Genomic DNA, 19,963 nt, shown 5'->3' on the forward strand with positions numbered 1-19,963 from the left:
TACCACTAAATGAATGTTATTAACATCTGCTGCTCACAAACACAACCGCAAAGCAATGATGAAAAAATTTTGCTGCGCATCGTGACGTTTCACATCTGGCTCCGCTGCAAATATTACAGCATAGTTATTTGAATTAGTCTTCCTTACATTGCAAAATGTATTTCTGCGTTTAATATGCAATGGGACAACATATTTATATCCATACATTTTAATGTCCATTATCTTATTAGGAAACATGACTGGAAATGACAAATTCGACTTACAATATTGGTAAAAATATTTTACACATGCTTTTTTCACATGAGTATTTTTCTTTTTTTGATCAGAGTAGATGCAACGGATAAGCGACTGAATTGAGTTTGTCTATTAGATAATAAAGTGGCAAAATTACATTACTGTGCATAGCAAAACAAATCTAAAATTGCTAAGTTTAAACATACTGAAAATAATAAGAAAATGAGTTTCAATAAATGATCTGTGCCTATAACTTTCCGCAGAGCTGTCAAATGCTCTTCTGCTCCCATAGGTCTCCTAACTGATGGATATTGACATCATTTGCATGGTATTTGTTTATATGTTTTTAACAATGGCCTAAAAAAAACATATTCAGAATGAAAAAAAAATATTTTGGAATGAAAATATTGTGCGAAAAGAGAGTTAAAAGATCGTTGTCTATAAAATAATCTTGCTCAAATAATTGCGATCAGGAAATAATGTAATAATTGCAATAGCCCTATTACGGGGTATAGTTCACAATAAACTTGAACAAGGTGCAAAGAATGTGGTCACACAAAAAGTGCAGCTCATCTTCCATCTCATTTGTTAAATTGTGAACACAAAGACTTGCCTCAATGAGTTTGAACACCATAAAAGCTTTTAAATCAGTCACAATGATAGAGTGGTCAGGAATTCTGCTACACTCCATTTAGGGCCAAGTTGCATCACATATTGCTAGAAAAATCATAGTAAAACACACTGTAGTTGATCACAATGGTTGACAAATCATTAAGTAGTTTGATATTAATTTAATCAATTCACCATTAAAAATAAACAAATATTTAATACTTTTCCGTTATTTCCACCTGAATGATCATATTTTTCTGATACTAGGCTACCTTCTAATAGATTTCCACACTATTTTTTGTCTTCTGTTTTTTAATGGAGCCATGTACACCCCCCCCACACGCGCACACACATGGATGACACATGGCCACATGCAAGCTAAGTGGATAACACCTGGCCACACGTTAGCTATGTGGATGACACCTGGCCACACGTTAGTTATGTGGATGACACCTGGCCACACGTTAGCTATGTGGATGACACCTGGCCACACGTTAGCTATGTGGATGACACCTGGCCACACGTTAGCTATGTGGATGACACCTGGCCACACGTTAGCTATGTGGATGACACCTGGCCACACGTTAGCTATGTGGATGACACCTGGCCACACGTTAGCTATGTGGATGACACCTGGCCACATGTTAGCTATGTGGATGACACCTGGCCACATTCTAGCTATGTGGATGAAACCTGGCCACACGTTAGCTATGTGGATTAAACCTGGCCACATTCTAGCTATGTGGATTAAACCTGGCCACATGTTAGCTATGTGGATTAAACCTGGCCACATTCTAGCTATGTGGATGAAACCTGGCCACATGTTAGCTATGTGGATTAAACCTGGCCATATGTTAGCTACGTGGATGACACCTGGTCACACATGTTGCGAAAATGTTTGTTAAATATAATTTGTTTAATCAAATTGCTGTTTGCTTTCTATTTTGTTTTGTCTCCACATTAAAAGTGCTGCCGGTGTGATTTACTGGGCATAGCAGAATTGAAAGATATTAATAGACATTTTGACAGTTTTATGTGTATAAGTTTCACATGGCAATGTCTTATTCACTGACTGTGTTGTTGACAGTACCCTACAGGTAGGCTTACACCATTGGTTTTTTTAGGCTTACAAGGATGGATTTTCAACAGCACAATTTATTACGCCTGGTTTGTTTCAGCTTACTTTTGGAGAAGTCTATTTTGCAGATTTTGGTTCACTGCCTGTCTGCATTAGGAATTGATAAGTTTTTATTGAGGATGTTCAAACAAGGGAGAGTACAAACCAGGAGAAAGGGGAAAACCATTGGGCTCTGAGTGACGTTTTCGTTTGAATGCTTGGGTGCTCTTCCCTCCAATCCAAAAAGCTCTTACATTATTTTCATAGTCTGTCATGGGCTGTTTGGGTATTGGATGTGATATTAGTCAAATAGGGAACCGGGCCTTTGGCACATTGGCCTGCAGGACACTTAGTAAGCTGCTCTGTTGATCGTTGATGGTACCGTAACATTGCGAAATCCGAATGTTTGTTTCCATTTTGTGGATTATTGGTTGGTAAGAGGACCCTAGTCCTCACAGCGGTAGAGAACAATGGGTTCTATGACTGACCGGAATACTTTCCAGATCCTGATTGGGATTTTGATTCTGTTTTCATTTTGAAAGTGCTGAAAGCCCTTCTTCCCCTCTTAAAATAATTTGGTTGTCTCTTTCTCCTCTCTCTCTCTGTCGCTGTTGGGTTTGTTGTCTTCATCTCTGGCTATGTGACAGTCCTGTGGTTTCCTCCATCCAACCGTGCTGCTTCAAATCCATCTTATCCCTCCTGTCTGCTTTTCAGAGATGGCATCTTTGCATATCCCTCTGCACCTTATGTATGTAACTCATTAATCCAGAACTGCTGAGCCAATGGATTTAGCATTTTTGCTGACAAAGGCCACGTGTCTCTTACTTTCTCTCACACTCTGTGTACTTTCTTTGTTCTTTTTCGTTATCTCTTTTTATACAGTTTCTATTTCTCCCTCATTCATCCTTTGTTTCACTTTCTCGTTTTTCCTTCCAGTCTCTGACTTTCATTCTTTCTCAAACTCTTATATTCTCCCTTTGTCTTTTTCACTCTCAACAGTATCTCTCTTTGTCTCTCTCACCTTCTCTAATTAACCTTATGATGTATCCCACCTCCTTACAGAGTAAATCCTCTGTATATCAGAGAGATTGAGAGGAGCGAGGGAGATGATTGTTTGGTTGATAAGTGTTACTATGTATGGTGAGTTTGATCCCTCCCAATCCTCCTAACCACATCTTAAACAGGGACTGCCCCAAGACACTAAGGACCACTACATCTGGATATTGTATTATTGGGCTCCATATCAGCTGTTGACAAAATGAAGCTACTCTTCCTTGGGTGCACACTAAATGAATAAGAGATATGGAAGGAGAGTAAAGAAAGAGATGTAGGGCAGATGGAGAGATGAATAGGTAGAGACCATGTAGAAAGTTCAATGATTGAATCCTCTGTTTTCTCTTCACGCCTCTCACCCACCTCCTCTTCCCCTGACCCACCTCCTCTCCCCCCGACCCCCCTCCGCTCCCTGACCCACCTCCTCTCCACCCGACCCACCTCCTCTCCACGACCCACCTCCTCTCCACACGACCCACCTCCGCTCCCCAACCCACCTACTCTCCACCCGACCCACCTCCTCTCCACCCGACCCACCTCCTCTCCCCCCGACCCACCACCTCTCCACGACCCACCTCCTCTCCACACGACCCACCTCCGCACCCCAACACACCTCCTCTCCATGACCGACCTCCTCTCCACACGACCCACCTCCGCTCCCCAACCCACCTACTCTCCACCCGACCCACCTCCTCTCCACCCGACCCACCTCCTCTCCCCCGACCCACCACCTCTCCACGACCCACCTCCTCTCCACACGACCCACCTCTGCACCCCAACACACCTCCTCTCCACCCGACCCACCTCCTCTCCCTGACCCTCCTCCTCCCCCTGACCGGTATCATCCCCACCCATCTCCATCAGTTGCTGATAGGGTTTGAGAGTGGAACTGTGGTCCAGTGGGACCTCCGAGCCAAGAAGGTCGACTTCAGAATCTACTACGATGAAGTGAGTTACTACCTATCTGTCTTTCTTCTCTTGTTCTCCCTCTTTTTCTCTCCCTCTGTCTTTTTTAAAAAGGTGATTTCAACTTCTTGAGAGTTCTGTTGTAAATACTGCAGCTCCATGTTTGTGATAGAGGCTTCTTGTTTTAAAAAACGGTATAAATGGAGCTATGTACAAATAAGTCCTTAAGGAAAACCTGCTGCAGTCAGGAACATTTTCAAGAAATCTGAAATTGGTACAGAACTTTACCATTCAGTATGACCACTACAGAAATAACACATCCACAAAATACAGTAGATTGACTGAATAATAAAAAGGTAAATGCCCTTTAGTGACCTGGAGAGACCCAACCTAAATCCTATCAAACATGTGTGGTATAACATAAAGATAGCTGTTCATTTTTTGTAAAAAAGTATGTTAAAATTTTGCCAAATATGGATGTGCCCCAGGAGGGCTTTTAACAAATGAACTTAGAGGAGGAGGGAAAAACTCACAACTGAGAGATAAACTGCTGGGGCCGAGTGAGCTGATGTCTTCTGGGGCGGCCTCACACTGTTTTAGAGGGACGGGAGTGTCTCCCGCTTCGGGCTGTCTTCCTCCTACAGCTTGCACGGCATGGAGTTACATTCTCTCTGCCTTCTGCAGCTTCTTCCGTTCATGTTTTAAGTTAATGTTTCAATAAAAAAAAAAAAACTAGAAAATGTTCCAGAGTTCCTGAGATATTGCCCACTTAAACGTTTTCTGCGGTCCGTCTATCAGTTTGATCTCTTGTCTCCTCATACCCGCTTTGGACACTCGCAGTAGAATCCTAAGCCGACCTGGAAATGGCTAATACTTTTCTGATGTTTTCTCGTTTAAATTCGCTCTTGTAAACATTCGAGGCGGAATCCTAGAGCCCCTTTCAGCAATTTTAAAAGTGTGTTGTATGGTGTCTAGCTAACTAAAAAACAATATCTCAATTGCAGAAAATTCTGACGCACTGACCAAATAAATGTGAAGAAGTAATATGTGACAAGTATTGTTTGGAACAAAATATTTTTCCAATGGTTGACACATTTGTGTTAGTATAAAATGATATAAAAATATTTTCATTTATATTTTCCATAGTTATAAAGAAGAAGCCACATTCCTCCCACAATTTCCCAAAGTGTGACATTGGAAAGGATCTGCCATTGCATCTGTATTCTTCCATTAGAGCAAGAGTGTGGATGCCGCTAATTACCCAGAGATACGCTGCGCCATCTCCGGTGCCTCTGTATCAAAGACAGTTTAAAACGTGACACGGTAGAAGCATCGCGCAGCACGGCAGCTCAGACAAAAGCCGGAGCGCTTTGGACAAAGGAGCTCTCACTCTGCCATGACTCATAATTCTTTGTGTGACGCTCGGAGGCGAGGTCGGGGAAAAGAGAGGAACGGGCGGATAAATAGCGGTGTTTGGAACACCGGTACATCACGCGCCATTCTGAGCCGACTCTCATCACAAAAGAGGCAGATGCGTCAGCGTTCGCTTTATATTTTCCGTTTCTTTCACTCGCTCTCTGGGAATAAAAGCAAACCCAATTTCAAAGGCTTGAAGATGAGCTCGCCTCCAACACATCTACTTTTTAATCAGTGCATTTCCGATTAACTTGCTTCCACTCAAGCCGTTTCTGACTAATTTCACAGACTTCCATTACAACATCTAAACGTGTCTTAACAGAAAGCAGACTTCGGTTCATATAAATTGTAATGAATACAATAAAAACCTGTCATCAAACATCACATAACTTTAATGTTCCTCTGAGTTGTTATATCATTATATGTGTGCGTGTGTGTATGCGTGCGTGTGTGTGTGTGTGTGTAAATGTGTAAAGCAACAACATAAGATTCACATGTTCCTGAGCTAAACCTATTGGAGTATTGATTTCTTCCACATAATTTCTACACCCGTTCACATCCCCTGCTTCATCTCTTCCTCCACTTCCCCGCCTCTCCACCTTACCATCCAGTTATCCGTGTGAAGTGGTATCGATCCAGCTCACCGCTTCAATCAGCGCTGCTCTAGTCATGTCTCATTCATCATCAGGGTAGCTGAGGGGCAGCACTGTGTCAGGTTGATGTCGTACTGGGGACCGGGGTTCTGCAACTACATTGCATCCTTCCACGTTATAAAGGGCGTTCTGGAATTTGGTGTCTTCTTTGCTCTCTATCACTCTCTGTGTCTACCTATCTCTCTCTTTCTGTCTGCCTTTGTCTCTCACTCTCTCCCTCCTCACCCCCCCCCCCCCCCCCCCCCCCAGGCTATCCATTCTGTGAGTTGGCACCACGAGGGGAAGCAGTTCATGTGCAGCCACTCGGACGGCAGCCTGACTGTGTGGAACCTGAGAAACACAAGCAGGCCCATCCAGGTCACCTATCCGCACGGTGAGGCCAGCACGCGTTCTCACTGTAACTCCTGTACCCAGTGCCATTCCACGGAACCGATCGGTCCACCCGGCTCTTGTCCAGTACCGGCTGGCGTTTCCGGCCCTCTACCCCCTCCTGCGAGAACCGGTCCGTAACCCAACTGCCGTGTCGTTTTTGGTCTGGGTGGCCCAGCTGGTGTGCTATAGCAGCACTTATTTCCCCGATAGATAATCACAAAATGTACACAAGTAGCCTAAGAAGTACTGTACATTCAGTTATCAGAGATTTTCACTTGGGCACATATTATTGGACTCTCTGTGTTGCATGAGCCAATAGGTGATTTGGGTGGACAACTGATGAACAGGAGATGTAGCTGATGTGCGGGACGTTGGTTCACTCCGCAAGCTTTACTAGAAGTGAGCTGAATATGAAAGAAGCTTGTTGGGTAACAATTATGAACTCATATTTGCCTTTGCAGTTATGTCATTTAGGGACTTCTCCAGGGCATCTTACGAGAGCAGTTTGAGTTTAGTGTCATGCACCAGGGCGCAATGGCAGATTTGTTTGTCCATAACCTTGCTGCCTCAGAAATTACAACCAGTGACCTCATGTTGAGCAAACGATTTCACTCGATTACCTTACAATTATGTGTTGAATTAACAAAGTTGTTGAGTGAAGTAACAATTACGTTTCCTCCAAACCACAGCCATCATTTTTCATCACGCACCGCTGAAGGTGAATTGCTGCTTTAAGGGCATGTGGATTTGCGTGTGCATTCAATCCTATGCTTCGCCAATACAAACATCCCATTTTTCAGTCTACTGTTTGGACTTTTTCCAATCCATTGTACTCCAATCCATTGTACTCCAAAAGAGAAGTGTAGGAGAGACGTCTTTCGGGGGCTGTGTGCAGACGCTGTGTAAATCAATTGGCGTGTTTGTCACAGATCTGACTGCAAGTGCAGTCGTGCGTTCTTGACAATATGCAGTCATCCATAACAAGAGACCAGATCATTTTTGCAACACACCGTTAGAGAAAGCTGCATAAGGTGAGTTAAAACTGTATGGCACTAGGATCGGGGGGGGGGGGGTGGCTGTTGGTTTGGGTGGTAGGGGTTTGACCAAACACTGTCGTCACAAATGTAATGTTTGCAGGGGAAGACCTGGGAACAAAAAAACTGGCCCTGGGCAATGACCCAAAACCAGCCTACCACCCCAATTACCCCACCATAAACACACACACACACACACACACACACACATGTATCCACCAGCAGCAGCTTCCAACATGATTCAATGTAGCGTATTCAAATGGTATCACCCTGCTACTAACCTTAGTAGTCGAAAGGAATGAATAACTTTATTCTGTCCAAGGAGTGGTCAGTGCTAACCGCTAGGTCACACAGTACTTGAAGGCACTAACTACAATTAATAGCAGGGTGAACCAGGGAAATTAAAAGACATATACAGTGTGTTCTGGCTACCTCATTTGAAAAGAACTTTCTCTCAGCAGCTCACATCCGCATCCATCCGTTCTTAAGTAATAAAAGGTCACCGAGCTGAATCAGGGACAAATTTATGTTACTAGCAGTGCATCAAGGAAACATTGACCTGTTGAATAAGAAGCCTGAATGTAAACAGACACAAAACGTATAATGCTGAAGCCCAACACTCAAAACAGTTCAGTAATGCAGAAAATTCCATCCGAAATCCTAAACAAATGGCAGGAATGTAATAACCTCTGAGAACACAAGTTCAATTATATTGACATTAAACACACGTTTACCAACAGGACTTGAAATGACTATGACTGGCTGGTGCATTGTGTGATCGCTACTTTAATCAATTGTCTGGCAGGCATCATGGTAACTAGCTAGCTAATAGCTATAGCCAAGGGCGCAAGAGCAGGAGAGGACATGGGGACGTGCCTCTCCTCCTCACCCCGGTGTTACAGACAGGTTAATTGGTTCCTTGGCTATGGGGACGACTCTGGCTAAAGTCCAATACTGATACTGACTTTTTTTTCCCATTACTTTGGTTGTACTGATTTTTCCTATTGCTGGTAGTCGGCACACTATTCCTAGTAGGCTCACAATTCCCAACGGGATGCTGTCACCTTCTGCTGGTGTTTGACCTGGGCCTGGGCCTGGTGTAGCGCCATCCCTGTCTCCATAGTTACTGTACTAGTGAAGAGGCACGTTTTATGGATGTCGGTTATTTATTTTTACATTTGGGTTGTAAATGAAATTCACTTTTCATGTCTGCGTGTGTGTGTGCGTGTGTATATAGTGGGGAATGGGCAAGGGTTGGAATACATTCTCTTTATTTATCCATTCATGTCATCAGGTCCACCGACTTACAATTTGACCGGCCCGCCAGGAATTCTCCCAGTGCACCAGATGGCCAGTCCGCCACTGTGTGCGACAGCTCTATAATTGATAGTGCGTTTGGGAGGTGGCACCCATGGGCGACAACAATACAAAACGGAATAAATACGTAACTGGCTGCTTTTGTTGTGGAGGTGAAATACAGGGTGAAACGGGGCCCAGCATGTGGGGGTGAAAAACCTGTCAAAGTGCAAGGGGAGAAACAGCTTTGATTTAAACCAGGGAAAACATAGCAGAAATGCATTAATATGACAGAAGCAGATAACCTGCCTTGAAGATTATGATATTTCCATGTTCATTGAGAGCTGTGGAAATTGGGTCCAAAAAAACCCCCAATAAAAACAAACCACTGCAGGCAAACAAATGGACAGCTCTCATTGCCCAGGATTGGAACATTGCTGAATATAAAGCTGGACACCCGAGCAAAAGTTAATCTAATAACAATGGGAGAGTACAATGTGCTGATAAACAATGCACCTGCTGAAAAGAAAAAAAAGTAGGTCTGAAAAAACGTGAACCCGGGTTAGATTACAGGAATAATTTTTTAGTCCCTGACTAGGCTTGATCTTTCTCTGCCTAGCCTACATCCTGTCTGTTTCAAACTGAAAAGAAACCAAAGCTGATCTATCAATGACACATGATGCCAAAAGACAAAATGCAAATAAGGTCTCACAGTAATAGAACACTATTGTATTCAAGTGTGTACGCTCTGCCATTCACCTGCCTCCTCAAACTGAACAAAACTGCCCAGCGTGTTCCTCAAGACGTTTCTGTTACCACAGATGCATGTCACCGGTGTTTTTAAGCATGGAGCTATTATCGCCAAGGACAGAAAGAGAAGTGTTCTCCGTTTAGGTGTCTGCTGAATACCGTCTGATTGGTTCTGATTGCCACGAGGAAACTCTCTGTCTCCGCCACGGCCTTGGCTCCTCTGGGCTGTGATGGAGTGCTGTGCGTGGGTGTCACAGTTTGACCCCATGACCTCCCTAATGGAAGAGGCCTTTGGCAGAGTGTCTCCAGTCTGATACACAGAGAAGACCGCTCTGGGAATGACTCATGAATCTGGAGCAGAGAGGCCAAGTCACTGTTAAATGACTGTCTGTGTGTGTTCACATTTTACTAATCTGGTGGGGACTGAAAGTACTCATATAAACAGTACAACAAGGACAATTTGACCTTATGTTGGTCCCTCGTGTGGATAAAGGCGGTTTTTGGCTTACTGGTAAGGTGTCTGTTAAAAGCTAAAAATGGGGTTAGGACTCAGTGTAGATCCGCCCTGCTGTGCTTGGAGTGGATTATTTCCAGGTTGTTTTTTCTGGTCAGGTGTGGGCTTATTGACTGTCTCGGCTTTGTACAATAGGAAGGATGAGAGTTGTTTTGACAGGATAACCATGTCGCTTGGGCTGTTCAACTCCATTCATGCTGGGCCAGAGCCCTTTTCTGGTTTTCATTCACTTCTAATTAAGGTATACCATATTAGTGCAGTTGAATACCAGGTAGAAGGGCAATTTTAGTCATCTTTGAGATGGTACAGTAAAAGGATTTTAACATTCAAAATGGTGCCTTACACAAGTTGAGAACAGGTACACCTCGAATTAAGTCACGTCCATTTCTCTCCTTAAGTCCACATTAACATGATTAAATAAATCATCAACATTAATTATTCTACTGCACTCTACTTGCAAGCTTGCTTATCGCAGTTGTTTAAAGGAGAGGATGGGAATTAGAGACAGGCAGAGGCATTGATGGGAAAAAGTCAAAAACTGTTGAGCAACCACATGTTCATACGACTGTGAAGGTTCACTGCCAGAAATCTGTTAGTAAATTTAATTTAGTTCCATACATTTATTTTTAAATGACATTTATATATATTTATATATATATATATATATATATATATATATATATATATATATATATTTTAAAAAATGTACTCGTTTTACAGATGGAGAAAAATGTAAATGATTAGCTCACTTTAGAAATATCACCTGTACCTAATATGGCCGCCTCTTCACCTGTCTGCCACAGGGAAGATACTGAAGGATGGAAGGAAAGAGTCATGCAAGCCCATACTCAAGGTGGAATACAAGACATCTAGGAACAGGTAAATAATGTCTTCCTTCCTTATTTATTTTATTTATTTGCCGAAAGAGCTGTTGTTCGACTGTTGTGCTTCAACAACACACACCTAGACAACTGGACTACACTAAGCTGCCTGTGACCAGTCCCGTGATATTATACCGAACTTGGGTTGTCCTTGTATTGCAAACACCTTTGCCAGGTTTCATATGTTTCTGCTTTTGCCAGAAAACTGTTTTGAGAACATGTGGATAGGCCTTTGCATAGTATTTGTTTCGCTAGTTCCCCATGGGATACACCAGGGGTGGAAATAAGCCTTCACTCCCTTGGGTACCCGATATTGTCGAGATAGTCTTAGTGTGTGCATCCTACTCTCAGAGAACCAGGGTTACGGTCGTAGACCCAAGCTACTCATTTCAAAAGTGGAACTACATGAAACAACTCCAGAAAGAATAGCATTGGGTGACTCAGGCCTATCACATCAGAAAATAATTAAAAACATTTAAAGAAGTTTTTCATTCATCCAGACATGAGAGAAAGCTCTGAAGCACAATTCCTCTGTTTGAGGCTCTTTGTTGTCTGTTTTCAATGTATGTCTGTTTTCCTTATTATCCTATTCTTTCCTTTAATGGTTTGTGAATTACCGTTGAGGCTTGTAATCATATATTTCTGGTTGTGTGGAGATGAATATAAAAGGGCCCTCTTCGAGGAGCGTGGGAAGCACAAGTCAGTCAACTACCGAGCCTGAGACACCCACGTTGATTGACTATCTCAGTGTGACCGCGCTTTGTAATGCTGAGGGGAGAATTACATGCTTAGTTGGCAACAACCAGGAATCACTGGAGGGATTTAATGGAGGAACATTTCCCAGCAAACTGTGAACCAAACTGAGTTGACTCTTTTCATGTTTTTAGGGAGGGGTTGGAAGTTTTAGCTAAGGTCATGGTTTTGAGCTAAAGCCCAATTTACTCTCAAGAATGCACCGCGGTTTCTGTTCACATTGTGCCCTCCATTGATAAATCTACCTCTAAGCAACTTGCTGTGAGAGACCTTGATGAAACAATGACACAATCTCCACATTTTAATTTAATTTTATTGGCAGAGGCACACGCTGTGTCCCAGAATGTTTGCCATCCCACCCGATAGTCACTGCAGCTGGGTTAGCACTGTGCTCAGCAACGCCCTCCAAAATAGCATTTACAAATGATAGACATGCAGTAGAGCAGTGTATCAGTGCAAAACAATTTGACATTCCCAAACAACTCAAAACACCAAAACGGTATGTTCAACTGATCCACCAGTACCTCCGGCCATTTTGTTTCTCAAGAAAATCAGCATGTGTGTCCATGCCGTGGGATGGTTAGGGTCTCGGTGGCAATCCTGTTGCCAATTTGTTTTGGCATTGTAAAGTACCATTTCAGCACTGCGCCATGCCAGTCCTGAAGACCCTGTATGCTTTCACAGCAGCGAGCCCTTCATCATCTTCTCGGGAGGTCTGTCCTACGACAAGGCTGGCGGACGGAGGCCAACCCTGACCATCATGCACGGCAAGGCCATCACTGTCCTGGAGATGGACCACCCCATTGTAGAGTTCCTGGTGCTCTGTGACACCCCGTACTCCAACGGTGAGTCGAGGGGCGCAGGCGAGGGGACCAATAGGCTTTAAGAGGGGGGGGGCTACCTCTTGTCACTCCCTCCCTCCTTACCTCTCTCTTTCTCTCTCTCTCTCTCTCTTTCTAACTATCTGTCCTGTCCTCCTTACTATCTACAGTCAGGTGAAAAAGTAAGTACATACCTTCACATAAGATGGCTGATATTCGTATATGAGGTGCACCAAAGCAGATGCAAATTAAATAATACTAATTAAATAATTTCAGAGTAACCTGGGAGGGTTCAGCCCTCCATAAAGATTAGAAAAGGGTTAGTATGGTTTCGTCTTAACCAAAAGGGAGTGTGGTGACACATCATTCCAAGATCAAAAGACCTATCTAAAGCCCTTCAGAAAGATTACTGATGCCCATGAGTCTGGCAAGGGTTACAAAAGTAATTTCCAAGAAATTCAAAGAACATCATTCCATGGTACAATGGATCATCTCTGAATAAAAAAAAAATCAGACCACTAGCAATCTGAATAGGACCAAATTCACCATAAAATGATCTAAGAACCCCTGGGTAACAGTGATCTCTTAACAGATGAGTCTAAAGTTGAGTTGTTTGGCCGCAATGACAGATGCCATCTTTGGCGAAAAACAAAACACTACCTTTGGACCGAAGCACCTCATACCAACTATAGAGCCAGGACAACTTGCCAACTGAATCAACTTGCTAACGGAATCAACCAAGAATTTGCATGTGAGATATTGAGGAGAATGTGAGGCCATCTTCGAGGCCGATGATCCAAGACTCCCAAGCAAAGCAAAAACAAAATGGCTCAAAATGGAGGAAAAAAAACACTACCTTCTGCGAAAACAAAACACTACCTTTGGACAGAAGCACCTCATACAAACTAATGAGCCTGGCCAACTTTCCATAACTGAATCAACCAAGAATTTGTACATGAGATATTGTAGAGAATGTGAAGCCATCTTCGAGGCCGATGATCCAAGACTCCCAAGAAATGCAAAAACAGAATGGCTCAAAATGGAGAAATTAATGGCTATGGAATGACTGAGTCAAAGTGAAGATCTCAATCCATTTCAATCCTATTAAAGGGATAGTTTGTCTTAAAATAATTTTCATCCAAAAAATCACTTACCAAAAGTTAGTCTGGAATGGACATAGAGTCACTTTTTCCAACCATCCGTTATTCAGCCCTGTCCCCCGCTTTAATTAGCATTCTTAGCATCGTCCAAATTCATGAAAGGGAAGCTGTGCGTCCCATTACAACAAAGCAGCATTGCAAGCGGAAAGAAAACGACTCCAAAACACTCCAAACTAAAACTAGTGGTGTTGTTTAATTCAAATAATATGACTATGTTGTATTCCCTCAAAAAAAAAAATGTTTACCTACATTTTAGGCAAGAGATTTTCGTAAGATATATTACGTGCAGTAAAATAACATTAGAGTCGGAATGGAGAGAAAAAAAAGCAGTAACATTGGTTCATACCAGCAACCTTCTGGATCCTAGACAGGCACTCTACCCACTGCTCCAGTGAGGAACCTGTAACCCATTTTGCCAAGTGGTGTTGTCACAACATAAATATGTCTGAAGTGATTTTCTTTGTAATCCTAACCCAAACCATAACCCCAGTGCTGTGATACCTAACCGTAACCCAAACCCTAACCTGAGCCCCAGAGCTGTAAGACATAACCCTAACCAAACCTTAACCTAACTTTTTTTTATTTCCTAACTGTAGCCCAAACCTTAACCATAACCATAACCCCGGTGCTGTGAGATCTAACCTTAACCCTAACCTTTTTTGTTTCCTAACTGTAGCCCAAACCTTAACCATAACCATAACCCCGGTGCTGTGAGATCTAACCTTAACCCTAACCCCAGTGCTGTGATGCCTAACGTTAATGTAACGTTGACGATAAAATGCTTTTATAACATATTTGATACGCTCTCGTAACATTTGATACGTTGTAATAGCGTTCGTAAGATATGTTACGTGTAATAATTTTGTAATGTATCATACGCTTTGGTGGCGTATTGTAATGTAACCTAACGTAACGTCACAAATCGGGTGCCATGGATTTTCATAAAATAGTCTACGTAGGTTCCTGAGACCAGGTTGAAAAAAGTTGTAACTTTCACGATATACACTCACCTAAAGGATTATTAGGAACACCATACTAATACTGTGTTTGACCCCCTTTTGCCTTCAGAACTGCCTTAATACTACGTGGCATTGATTCAACAAGGTGCTGAAAGCATTCTTTAGAAATGTTGGCCCATATTGATAGGACAGCATCTTGCAGTTGATGGAGATTTGTGGGATGCACATCCAGGGCACGAAGCTCCCGTTCCACCACATCCCAAAGATGCAATATTGGGTTGAGATCTGGTGACAATGGGGGCCATTTCAGTACAGTGAACTCATTGTCATGTTCAAGAAACCAATTAGAAATGATTCAAGCTTTGTGACATGGTACATTATCCTGCTGGAAGGAGCCATCAGAGGATGGGTACATGGTGGTCATAAAGGGATGGACATGGTCAGAAACAATGCTCAGGTAGGCCGTGGCATTTAAACCATGCCCAATTGGCACTAAGGGGCCTAAAGTGTGCCAAGAAATCATCCCCCACACCATTACACCACCACCACCAGCCTGCACAGTGGTAACAAGGCATGATGGATCCATTTTCTCATTCTGTTTACGCCAAATTCTGACTCTACCATCTGAATGTCTCAACATAAATCGAGACTCATCAGACCAGGCAACATTCTTTCAGTCTTCAACTGTCCAATTTTGGTGAGCTCGTGCAAATTGTAGCCTCTTTTTCCTATTTGTAGTGGAGATTAGTGGTACCCGGGGGCTTCTGCTGTTGTAGCCCATCCGCCTCAAGGTTGTGCGTGTTGTGGCTTCACAAATGCTTTGCTGCATACCTCGGTTGTAACAAGTGGTTATTTCAGTCAAAGTTGTTCTTCTATCAGCTTGAATCAGTCGGCCCATTCTCCTCTGACCTCTAGCATCAACAAGGCATTTTCGCCCACAGGACTTTTTCCCTTTTCACACCATTCTTTGTAAACCCTGGAAATGGTTGTGCATGAAAATCCCAGTAACTGAACAGATTGTGAAATACTCAGACCGGCCCGTCTGGCACCAACAACCATGCCACACTCACAATTGCTTAAATCACCTTTCTTTCCCATTCTGACTTTCAGTTTGGAGTTCAGGAGGTTGTCTTGACTAGGACCACACCCCTAAATGCATTGAAGCAACTGCCATGTGATTGGTTGATTAGATAATTGCATTAAGGAGAAATTTAACAGGTGTTCCTAATAATCCTTTAGGTGGGTGTATATGTGTCATTTCAAATAAACGGGTTCTTCCTGTGTTCACCGGTCAGTTTTGTTCACAATTGCATCAATCCGTGTGCTCTTTCAGGAAGAGGTGTCTACGTCACAGTAAACAAAAGGTAGTATTTGCTAGCTAGGAAGGAAGTTACCTGTTGCATTGTTGATATTCACCAAAGGACAGTCAAAGTTTATTTTTTGAGAGACAAAGGAAAATACATAAATACGACCATGAAGAAGGCTTTTTCTGGGGCATAGAACCTTACTTGTTCGAACCAGAATACATAGAGGATGAATTGACCGAACTAGAGGCTCGAACAGCAGTTGAGGATGGTGAACCAGTTAATCGTCAAACCTCGCCCAGAATGTCCGGAGGATGGTGGTGTAGCTGTGGATCATCCAATCTAATGCCAACCCAAAAGGAATGCTTTCGTTGCAACGAATAGGAACTATTAATTCCAGTACTGCGGACCATGAATGACCCAGTCCTTGAAGCAGAACTCGTTCCAAGATGTGTGGTTGATCATCCAGATTTTGCCCCCCTCATAACTCCTGGGGTGCTGGAGAAGTTTTTTTACATTTCAAAAATTAACTGGAAAAGACGTTCTAGGCCAGAGGGACTCAATGGCCAGCTCTCAAAATAGTAAGTAGCTACCTAACATTAGCAACCAAATGGATATGGCTCAGCAATTTATTTGGATAACATATTCCATACTTGGGGCAATTAAAAGTGCTTTATATTTTTTGGCTTAAAAATATAAACAATCATGCATACTAAAAACTAGATTTAGCATCAAAGTTTTTGTCCAACCTAGCAAGACAAATGCCTAGTTGTTAGCTAATGTAAGAGACTAATAGACAGTTACAAGACACTGCTACATGGAGTTATTCCTGCCAAACACTAGTTATTACATTTAGGGATTTTTTTGTTGCACATTCATTCATTGCAGTGAATAAATTAGTGCGAAGTGGGTGTATTTACTATTTCAAATGACTGTATCTGTCTGTGTCACACTTCTTCCTCTCTTGCTCTCCCCCTCTCACTCTCACCCTCTCTCACTCTCTCTCTCTCTCACCCTCCCTCACTCTCTCACCCTCCCTGCTCCATTCACTTCCTCCCATCCATCATTCTTTCTCTCTTTCATGTTAATTAGTATGAGAGCAGTCCAGGTTGTGATGGTAATAACGGCCTCTCTGAGACCTTAAATGACACAAACCCCCACACACTTTACTCAGACACACACATACACTCCTCTGTCACACTGTTACCCCTGGAATTATATTGTTATTCTGTATATAATTAAACTGAATAGAATTTTAGCCTGCATGCTGCACATGTAGTATTCCCTTCTCGTTTTTTTAAATGTATCTCGTGTGTGGGTGTGTGTGTGTGTGTGTGTGTGCGCGCGTGTGTGCATGCGTGTGTATTTATGTCACGGTCTACAGAGGTCCAGGATCCCTATGCAGTGGTGGTGCTTTTAGAAAAGGACTTCATTGTGGTGGATCTAACACAGAGCAAGTATGTGTTTCACACCCACACCCACACACACACACACACACACACCCACACACACACCCCCCCCCCCACACACACACACACACACACACACACACCCACACACACACACCCACACACACTCACACACACACACACACACACACACCCACACACACACACACACACACACACACACACACACACAACAGCAGTGAGGTGTCTTGCTGTGAACCAGAAGGGACCAGACTGTCACCTCCTATCATGACTGGAAATTATTCCACATTCTCCCAGCTGTCTAAGTGTCAACACCAGAGACCCTGTTGGAAGTGACCAGAAGGAATAACACCACATCACAACCAGAACAGGCCTGCATAGTGTCCAGGGTTTATAACAGAGAGAATACAATATATATATCTACTCACTGTACAGCCAAGGTTCTCAGCCTCAGGGCCTCAGGACACCAAGTACTGCTGGTTGTCATTCCAACAATCCAATCAGGAACTGATTAAGACCTGGGTCACCAAGTGAATGCAAGTGACTACCAGGTAGAGTAGAAAGTTCAGAGTTGAGAACCAGTACTGTAGACACACAAACACACAAATAGACACAAACAAAGTCCATTTGACCACCATATTACTCTTCACACCCATGACCACCATACTACACGTCACATCTATGACCACCATACTACTCTTCACATCTATGACCACCATACTACTCTTCACATCTATGACCACCATACTACTCTTTACATCAATGACGACCATACTACTCTTCACATCTATAACCACCATACTATTCCTCACATCAATGAACACCGTACTCTTCACACTGATCATACCTATTACCACCATAATACTCTTCACATGGTCACATCTTTGACCACCATACTCTTCACACAGTCACATCTGTGACAGCTGTGCACAGTCAAACATGTGACCATCATACCCTTCAGAAACAGGAAGAGGCCCCAGACATCTCAGCTAGCCCTCACTTTAGTAGTCTGTGTTTATATGATTACTATGCTGATAATATACACTAATTTGACAAATAACTGTTAGGACCAACTTAATCAGTGTCATAAGTGGTTTGCTAATTTGTTTCCAATTGTATTTCTTTTTCAATTAACATTTTATAGATGGCAAACTTGTTTAATTTAATGTATTTATCATCAACATAATATATGTTTTATTAACATTTAAGTATTTTAAATAATGTTTATATAAAATTATCTAAATTGGGACAGTATTAAAAAATGCAGAAATATGCCAAATAAATGTTCCAAAAATAGATAATAATAAATAATACATTTATAAAATACATTTAAATGGCGATGACACACTGATACCTTGACTTCACGAAATTACATTTTAGAAAACAGAACAACATTTTGATATGATATGGGCTGTTACTGCTGTTGTAATAACACCCATGGCATCTGCACCTGTCACTTCTGAAGTCATCGCATTTCAAAGGCAACCACATCATGTGACCTCTGTGTCACAAGTCATATTATAAGTCATATAATAAATCAGCCCGTCTCCCCTTGCAGTTTCCCCATCTTTGAGAACCCCTACCCCATGGACATCCACGAGTCCCCTGTCACCTGCACGGCCTACTTCGCCCAGTGCCCTCCTGACATCATCCCCATCCTCTACTCCATAGGAGCCAAGCAGAAGAAGACCGGCTACAGCCACAAGGTATCTCAGAAGTCATAAGTAGCCCAAAGCAAAGGTGGCTAAGGCGGGTAAAAAAAATCCAAATCCTCGTCCGGGAACTTTCTGGGTCACGGCCTGCCGTCTTCGTTCAGTTAGTGACCAACTGTCATTTGTTCACGACAGGAGTGGCCAGTAAGTGGCGGCACCTGGACCTTGGGCTCACAGACCTACCCAGAGATCATTGTGACTGGGTGAGTCAGGAAGTAATAAAGGACAGAAAGTAATGAAGGTTTCAGCGGCGCCCCCGTGGCTTTGACCATTGATTAACGTGTCTTGGCTGTTCTGCTAGAGTACCGGGAATTGAACGAGCCGGTCACCCTTTTTCTGTGTCCCTGTTCTCTGCCCCTGTTTTCTGCAGACATGCGGACGGAACCGTAAAGTTCTGGGACGCCTCCGCCAGTAAGTTCTCCTCACCCCTACACCCTTACCCACGCTGAATGTCATCCATACTCCCCGACAAGCGCAGCGCATGTCATGTCCAATTCCATATTTTGCCACTAGTAGTGTGGCACTGATTCCATTCACCCTACTTCCTATGTGAAGTGGGCAGAAATAGTGTGCTACCAAGGGAACAGGGAGCCACTCAGATGATACACACGCTGTCGTTGTCTGACCAGTTACGCTCCAGATGCTTTACAAGCTGAAGACGTCCAAGGTGTTCGAGAAGCCCAAGGCCGGGGAGGGGCGGACGACGGAGGTGCTGGACGAGGACCCCTACGCCGTCCAGATGGTCAGCTGGTGCCCACACAGCCGGTTGTTCTGCGTGGTGGGCATCTCTGCCCACGTCATCCTGTACCGCTTCAGCAAGCACGACGCCAACACGCAGATAGCGGTGAGTGGACATGAGGACTGGAACGTCCGGGTCAATGTAGAGGGAACCGGTAACACGTCGGCTTGCCGAATGAGATGCGAGAGTTCTGGGCTCTAATGTCTGAAACGTCTGGGGACCCTGAGGGGAGGAGGCTGAACGGGAATGT

General features: G+C 43.3%; 1 protein-coding gene across 18 annotated transcripts in view; it reads left to right on the top strand.

Moving 5' to 3' along the window:
• stxbp5l (syntaxin binding protein 5-like) overlaps positions 1-19,963 on the top strand; it is a 179,310-nt gene that overhangs the window by 123,886 nt on the left and 35,461 nt on the right. For 15 of the 18 annotated variants that reach the window (XM_020041280.3, XM_029115649.2, XM_029115648.2 and 12 more), the window contains exons 7-15: positions 3,878-3,961; positions 6,238-6,361; positions 10,758-10,833; positions 12,273-12,433; positions 17,217-17,289; positions 18,821-18,968; positions 19,110-19,177; positions 19,345-19,385; positions 19,604-19,818. In XM_020041280.3, coding sequence (XP_019896839.3) covers positions 3,878-3,961; positions 6,238-6,361; positions 10,758-10,833; positions 12,273-12,433; positions 17,217-17,289; positions 18,821-18,968; positions 19,110-19,177; positions 19,345-19,385; positions 19,604-19,818 — 990 coding nt within the window. The remainder of the gene's footprint in view (positions 1-3,877; positions 3,962-6,237; positions 6,362-10,757; positions 10,834-12,272; positions 12,434-17,216; positions 17,290-18,820; positions 18,969-19,109; positions 19,178-19,344; positions 19,386-19,603; positions 19,819-19,963) is intronic. The other 3 variants (XM_013139143.4, XM_029115660.2, XM_029115661.2) reach the window with 1 other exon arrangement.

The sequence above is a fragment of the Esox lucius genome, chromosome 20, assembly GCF_011004845.1.
Source record: "Esox lucius isolate fEsoLuc1 chromosome 20, fEsoLuc1.pri, whole genome shotgun sequence".
NCBI lineage: Eukaryota > Metazoa > Chordata > Actinopteri > Esociformes > Esocidae > Esox > Esox lucius.